Here is a 7,500-nt window from a genome sequence, read left to right on the forward strand (position 1 = left end):
GACCGACCCGGGTCAGACGACAGTGAACCCGACACCACACAGGACGAGACGCTCCACAGGGTCATCACCCACACCTGAGTGTCCCCAGAACGTCCAGGACTCTCCAGGATCTCCAGGACTCTCCAGGATCTCCAGGACTCTCCAGCATCTCCAGGACTCTCCAGGATCTCCAGGACTCTCCAGGATCTCCAGGACTCTCCAGGACAGGAGGAAGTTTCTCTTTTCAATGAAACAAAAAAATGTGAAAATAAAAGTGAAACCTGCTTCATTTCAAACTGACTTCACTTTGTTTAAATGATTTATTCTGCCGTCTGGCCTGGTGGTTTTGTCAGAGGCGGTAGTTCTGGTCCTCGCAGCGGGTGTGGGTTTGAATCCGACCTTTGCAGAATGTTGACCACTGACTCTCTCCTCCCAACACTTCCTGTCTCTCTTCAGCTGTCTGTCTGTCACCACATCACAGACGGAGCATGAAGAAGAACACTCTCTTTAGTCTGCAGGAGGTTTATGATTTAACTCTTTATGAACGTTAATATATTAAAGATCATGTTCTTAAAGGGACAGTACCTAAAAAGCCTCTCAGGCACAGACCTGACCTCAAACAGGAAGTCCAACATTTTCAATTATTTAGGGGTGATGATCAAGCATTAAAAAATGAAGCTGTTGATGAAGTGTAACATCCTGCAGTTCCTGGAGTGTCCACTAGAGGCTGAAGTGTAAAATCCTGCAGTTCCTGGAGTGTCCACTAGAGGCTGAAGTGTAAAATCCTGCAGTTCCTGGAGTGTCCACTAGAGGCTGGCTGCAGAAGCACAGGAAGTCACATACACACCCATTCTAAAAAGTCTGTTTTTACAGCAGAGATTAACATGTTTACAGCCTGGTTCAAAAAACCAAATAGGTGTGATTAGCTCATGTCTGGATGGACACACACTGTACGGGGGGTGAATGTTTTGATGACTCATCAGTTTTGATTTGATGAAGGATAAGAGTTATTCACAATAAGGCGTGTAGCTGACCTGATTGACAGGTGGGCGCGGTGTAACGGTTTGTCAGGAGGTTTAAAACCCGCCTCAGCTCCAGCTCTCAGCCTGTCGTTAGGTTGACTGAAAGTTAGACTGAGACAGCATTTCCAGCATGGAGACCGCCATCGATGGGACTCCAGCGCCCCCTGCAGGGACAGACGGGGGACGCCACTCAGGCTTCAAACATTCAGATTTACAGTTTGTGGTCATACAGCGTTCATCAGATCGACTTTGGTGTAAATTAATAAAAACTGTCAGAGTCTAAGATTTCAAAAGGAAGAGAATGTAAAGGACGTGTTGTTCTGGACAGCTCCCTGTGTGTGTGTGTGTGTGTGTGTGTGTGTGTGTGTGTGTGTGTGTGTGTGTGTGTGTGTGTAGAAGTTTGGGTGTGTCTGATATAACAGCCTCCAGACCAGCCACAAGAAAAACTTTTCGGAAACGGACAAACAGACAATATTGTGTGTGTGTGTGTGTGTGTGTGTGTGTGTGTGTTTGCATGTGGGTGTGTTCAGTGTGTGTGTGTTCAGTGTGTGTGTGTGTGTGTGTGTGTGTGTGTGTTTGCATGTGGGTGTGTTCAGTGTGTGTGTGTTCAGTGTGTGTGTGTGTGTGTGTGTGTGTTTGCATGTGGGTGTGTTCAGTGTGTGTGTGTTCAGTGTGTTTGTGTGTGTGTGTGTGTTTGAATGTGGGTGTGTTCAGTGTGTGTGTGTTCAGTGTGTGTGTGTGTGTGTGTTTGAATGTGGGTGTGTTCAGTGTGTGTGTGTGTGCGCAGAGAGGGAGGACTCGGGGACTCTGCAGTGTGTAGACCCTCCGTCAGTCTTCACTCGGTTTCTGTCGGTGTGTGTGTGCCTTGCTCTGTCCTCCTCTCTCTCTCTCTCTCTCGGTGTGTGTGTGTTTAAATCGTGTGTGTGTGTGTGTGTGTGTCGGTGTTTTCGGCGAACAAACCTGCACAGATGGCGACTAAGGTAAGACAAGCAGCGAGGTAATCAAAGTGTTCAGATGTTTGATGTGAGTTTACCTTTAATTTGAAAGTTTCGGGGAGGAAACAGAGAATTATTATTATTCTTATTGAGCTGCTCATGTCGTGCAGATCTAATCCTAATGCTTTTATTGTGAAGGTGCGTCTGTCTCTGTCGCGTGCATGTCAGAGGCTGCAGGGTTCAAACCGTCCTCACGTGCAAACAGCTGATCAGCTCTGTAACACATAAGTTATAAATCAGCTGTTAGGTCCAGGCAGGTAAAGTGCCCGGATGCAGAGAGACAGTGATGTTAATGATGATGTCATTATCCAACAGATGGATTTATAAGATGTTTTCACACTGCAGGAACTCTGACACAGGGGCGTGTGCAGACTTTTTTTGTGCTCTTAACACAAGACCTGCTTCTTCTTTTTTTTTCTTTTTTTTGGGGAGGGGGAGGGGATTTGATTTCTAGGGGGGCCCTGGCCACGCCCCCTGACTGTGAACTCTTTTAGTTCCTAGAACCCAGTTTAGGGGAACCTTTTTTAGAGTACTCTCTTTCCCGTCACCATGGCGATGAGAGTGCAGACAAAAAGTCCCCAAAGTATTCTCAGGTTCTCTTGTGGTTGAACTGGGTCTGTTGGTCCTGAACTGGTTCTCTAACCTCTGAACTGGTTCTGTTGTGTGTGTACTGGTTCTGTTGTGTGTGTACTGGTCCTGTTGTGTGTGTACTGGTTCTGTTGTGTGTGTACTGGTCCTGTTGTGTGTGTACTGGTTCTGTTGTGTGTGTACTGGTTCTGTTGTGTGTGAACTGGTTCTGTTGTGTGTGTACTGGTTCTGTTGTGTGTGTACTGGTCCTGTTGTGTGTGAACTGGTTCTGTTGTGTGTGTACTGGTTCTGTTGTGTGTGTACTGGTCATGTTGTGTGTGTACTGGTTCTGTTGTGTGTGTACTGGTTCTCTTGCCTCTGAACTGGTTCTCTTACCTCTGAACTGGTTCTGTTGTGTGTGTACTGGTTCTCTTGCCTCTGAACTGGTCCTGTTACCGCTGAACTGGTTCTGTTGTGTGTGTACTGGTTCTGTTGTGTGTGTACTGGTCCTGTTGTGTGTGAACTGGTTCTGTTGTGTGTGTACTGGTTCTCTTGCCTCTGAACTGGTCCTGTTGCCGCTGAACTGGTTCTGTTGTGTGTGTACTGGTTCTGTTGTGTGTGTACTGGTCCTGTTGTGTGTGTACTGGTTCTGTTGTGTGTGTACTGGTCCTGTTGCCGCTGAACTGGTTCTGTTGTGTGTGTACTGGTTCTGTTGTGTGTGAACTGGTCCTGTTGTGTGTGAACTGGTTCTGTTGTGTGTGAACTGGTTCTGTTGTGTGTGAACTGGGACAGTTCTATCAGCATGTGGTTTTAGGATCAGCACTTTTCTGTTGAATGTTGGCGAGCGTCTGTTCGGCCGCCGCCCTCTTTCACAACAGTGCTGGTCCTCGGAGAGCAGCTCGCTCTGATCTCATTCAGCCCGAGGCGAGCAGGAGAAACCAAACAGCTGCTCGGGGCCCCTCACACTTCAGGGGCCCCTGTGTCCTGTCAGAGTCCTCAGTCTTTAAAGAGCCACACCCTCAAACTTCACAGTTGGTGACAGATTCTGTTTTCTGTGATCGATGAAAAAGCTGCAGCAGAGAAACGTCTGGAAGTGGATTTAAAACTCAGAGATATGCAGAGACAGATTCTCTCCTTCAAAGTAAACGCTGCAGGCAGATCTCTGCTGCTGCACACAAACTCACAGGAACATTTCTGTGAAACACATCATACCAGGATACTCAACTTCCATATGATTCTTGGAAAAATCAAACCACATTGATACCACAGAAACAAAATCAGAAGTCCCACATGTTGAGAAATGTCTTGATTTAAAAAACAAACCAAACCGTGATGAACAGCTCACAGTGTTCAGGAGCTTTTGATGGATTCCTTCCACTTTTCTGAGCAGGCGTTCAAGTGCGTTGTCCAACTCGGACACTCGTTTTCCGATGTGTCCGACACCACATGAATGTAGCATGAACCAGAAAAAGAATTGAGATCTTCAGTGCAATTTTCAACAGAGAGAGAGAGAGAGCTGTTGAAATATTTGTCATGTAGGACTTCTATTTGTGTTGCCGTGGTAACAAACGTGGTATCCATATCGTGGATTGATTGGTTTTGACTGAAATCACATCGAAGTTTAAAGTCCGTAACGTCCCTTAGTTTAAACACGCCCTCAAAGCTTTGCTGCTCATGTGGACATAGTATCCCTCCTCCACCTTTTCAAACAGTCCCCTCCTCCACCTTTTCTAACAGTCCTCTCCTCCTCCACCTTTTCTAACAGTCCCCTCCTCCACCTTTTCAAACAGTCCCCTCCTCCACCTTTTCAAACAGTCCCCTCCTCCACCTTTTCAAACAGTCCCCTCCTCCACCTTTTCTAACAGTCCCCTCCTCCACCTTTTCTAACAGTCCTCTCTGCCACCTTTTCTAACAGTCCCCTCCTCCACCTTTTCTAACAGTCCTCTCCTCCTCCACCTTTTCTAACAGTCCTCCTCCTCCACCTTTTCAAACAGTCCTCTCCTCCACCTTTTCTAACAGTCCTCTCCTCCACCTTTTCAAATAGTCCCCTCCTCCACCTTTTCAAACAGTCCCCTCCTCCACCTTTTCAAACAGTCCCCTCCTCCACCTTTTCAAACAGTCCCTTCCTCCACCTTTTCTAACAGTCCCCTCCTCCACCTTTTCTAACAGTCCTCCCCTCCACCTTTTCAAACAGTCCCCTCCTCCACCTTTTCTAACAGTCCCCTCCTCCACCTTTTCAAACAGTCCCCTCCTCCACCTTTTCAAACAGTCCCCTCCTCCACCTTTTCAAACAGTCCCCTCCTCCACCTTTTCTAACAGTCCTCCTCCTCCACCTTTTCTAACAGTCCTCCTCCTCCACCTTTTCTAACAGTCCCCTCCTCCACCTTTTCTAACAATCCTCTCCTCCACCTTTTCTAACAGTCCTCTCCTCCACCTTTTCAAACAGTCCCCTCCTCCACCTTTTCTAACAGTCCCCTCCTCCACCTTTTCTAACAGTCCTGTCCTCCACCTTTTCAAACAGTCCCCTCCTCCACCTTTTCAAACAGTCCCCTCCTCCCCTCCTCCACCTTTTCAAACAGTCCCCTCCTCCACCTTTTCAAACAGTCCCCTCCTCCACCTTTTCTAACAGTCCCCTCCTCCACCTTTTCAAACAGTCCTCTCCTCCACCTTTTCAAACAGTCCCCCTCCTCCACCTTTTCAAACAGTCCCCCTGTGGTCTAAATGAAACATCTGTGCTTTGGTCTAAATGAAACATGAATCAAGCACCAGAGGAGGTTTGTGACCCTGTATAAACCAGCTCTCTCAGAACGCTCCGTTTTGGTGTGTGTGTCTCTTTAAATGTAATGTTGTCCTTTCACAATAAAAGACTTATGTTTCTTATTAATCAGTAACAGATCTTTAGGGTCAGTTATTATTCACGGTTTGATCCCCTCGTTATTTAACCCCCTGTGTTCCAGTTCCTCCTGCACGGTGACCTCACACCGCCACCGCCTGTACGTGTCACAGGTTAGCTTCAAGCCTTTTCAATAACAGCGTTTCAGCGCTGATTCTGATTGGCTGACAGACTCTTCCTGTGAGACGCTGCAGAGATCCTGTGTTGACTCAGAGAGCGTCACACCTTCGAATAACAAATCCAAATCCATCACTGATCAGACAAACTTCTGCACTCTGCCTTAAAGCACAAAGACTTTTCTAACGTGTCTGAATGTTACAGATGAGTTTGTCTGCAACATTGGAAACACAAAACCATCAAACCTGTTGGGTGTTCCCGCCCTCTGATCTCTGGTCCTTTTTTAACCCAGAGAGAACAAGCACTGTTGAAGTTGCAGGAATACGTTTGCAACTTTTGGAGAAGTGGGCGGAGCTCGAGAGGAGGGTGACGGAGGCCCTTCATCATCGTCTTTAAAACGCTCTTAAAGGCACAGGCTCCTGAGGGGTCGCCATCACTCTGCGTGTAGAGAAACACGTTTTGATATTAACGTGAGACTGGCCTCGCTCCTCTCTAGCTCCGCCCACTTCTACCAAATTTTGCCAACCTTTTTCTGCAACTCAGGCCGAGTCCGGACGTAGGCGAGTATTTGTTAAAGCATAGCACACACACGCTCCGTTCTAAAAAACATCTCCGCCCACACGTTACAGCTGTCACGAGCACGCCAAGTCAACAGCGATGTCCTCGACACGCAGACATTTTCTCGCCACTCCTCTGCAGTGACCATTTCATTTTCAAAGATGTCGCACAAACCTGAAGTCCGACCGGGCCGCGACCAAAACTGCAGACGTTGGGGGCGGGGTTTGTGTGGAGGGAGTGTTGTATGAAGCAGACCTCCGTCGTCCAATCAGGCGTCTCTGCTCGTCATCATAGTGGGAGGGTAACTGTGTGTGAGCTTGTATAAAGTCCAGTTAGCATCGTTAGCACCAGCGCTAGTTTAGTTACGTCTGCCATCGCACTAATCTCATGTAAGCTTTGTGATTGGCTGGTGAACAGTCCAGGGTGTAACCCCGCCTCTCACCCAATCACAGCTGGGACAGCCAAACCTGGAAAAGCAGTATACTGTAGATATTGGACGTATGAATAGAAGACGTGTTGGACTTGTAGTTGTGTTGCCATGGCAACAAACATGTCATGATGTCATCTTATTTTTGTCTTTTATCACATCAAAGTTAAACGTTCTGGTATCATGACGTCTCAGAGAACGCACGCCGTGCTTCACTTGAACGGTTCAGATGAATGATACAGATCAGAACTGATGAGATCTTTGGTCCCTGTAAATTCCTTCAGAGTGAGACGTCTCGTCCGGTCTCTCCCGTCTGTGCTCGTCTCATTGTCTTGTCTTTGCCGTTTCGAGTTTCCTTCCAGCTCAGATTGTAGAGATTCCTGAGATTCCAGCTGTGGGGAGTTTCTGCTGGTAAAGCCTCACAGCTGGAAACGAACTGCTTCACTTCACACCCTGACAGAAAAAACACGTCTCTGCGCCTTTAACTCCGGACACACCTCAGAACATTTAACAGTAAAAGTACTCAAAGCTATATTTTCAAACCCGGGTCCTACTTTGACATATTTACAGTCTGAAATGAAAGAAGAGAGATCTTTATTAACCACAAACAGATGTCTGAATATTTACACAAAGAAGAACTCAAAATGTCATCAGTGAGATGTGTAGAGAGTGAGATGATAAAGGACCAATCAGTGAGCTGTGTAGAGAGTGAGATGATAAAGGACCAATCAGTGAGCTGTGTAGAGAGTGAGATGATAAAGGACCAATCAGTGAGCTGTGTAGAGAGTGAGATGATAAAGGTATCTTACTATCTGATCATTAAGGAAACATGTTGAAGTGCTGGCTTCTCTGACAACAATGCAGCAGCCAGTATGTCCTCCTTCTAACTTTAGATTCTGCTCCTGAATGCTCTGGATTTGTTTGGACCAGAGAAGGTAGGCG

General features: G+C 47.0%; 2 protein-coding genes across 5 annotated transcripts in view; both read left to right on the plus strand.

Annotated features, from left to right (window-relative positions):
• The window catches only part of dcst2 (DC-STAMP domain containing 2), a 23,264-nt gene extending 22,985 nt beyond the window's left edge, over positions 1–279 (plus strand). For all 4 annotated transcript variants that reach the window (XM_061033920.1, XM_061033917.1, XM_061033919.1 and 1 more), the window contains one exon: positions 1–279. This exon is cut by the window's left edge and continues 22 nt beyond it. In XM_061033920.1, coding sequence (XP_060889903.1) covers positions 1–78 — 78 coding nt within the window. In that variant the 3' untranslated portion in view covers positions 79–279.
• Positions 280–1,828: 1,549 nt separating this feature from the next.
• Positions 1,829–7,500, plus strand: part of LOC132967011 (protein S100-A14-like) — a 7,857-nt gene continuing 2,185 nt past the window's right edge. The window contains exon 1 of the mRNA XM_061033923.1: positions 1,829–1,981. Within this exon, the coding sequence (XP_060889906.1) occupies positions 1,970–1,981 (12 nt within the window). The 5' untranslated portion in view covers positions 1,829–1,969. The remainder of the gene's footprint in view (positions 1,982–7,500) is intronic.

This window comes from Labrus mixtus, unplaced genomic scaffold (genome assembly GCF_963584025.1).
Source record: "Labrus mixtus unplaced genomic scaffold, fLabMix1.1 SCAFFOLD_57, whole genome shotgun sequence".
Classification (NCBI taxonomy): domain Eukaryota; kingdom Metazoa; phylum Chordata; class Actinopteri; order Labriformes; family Labridae; genus Labrus; species Labrus mixtus.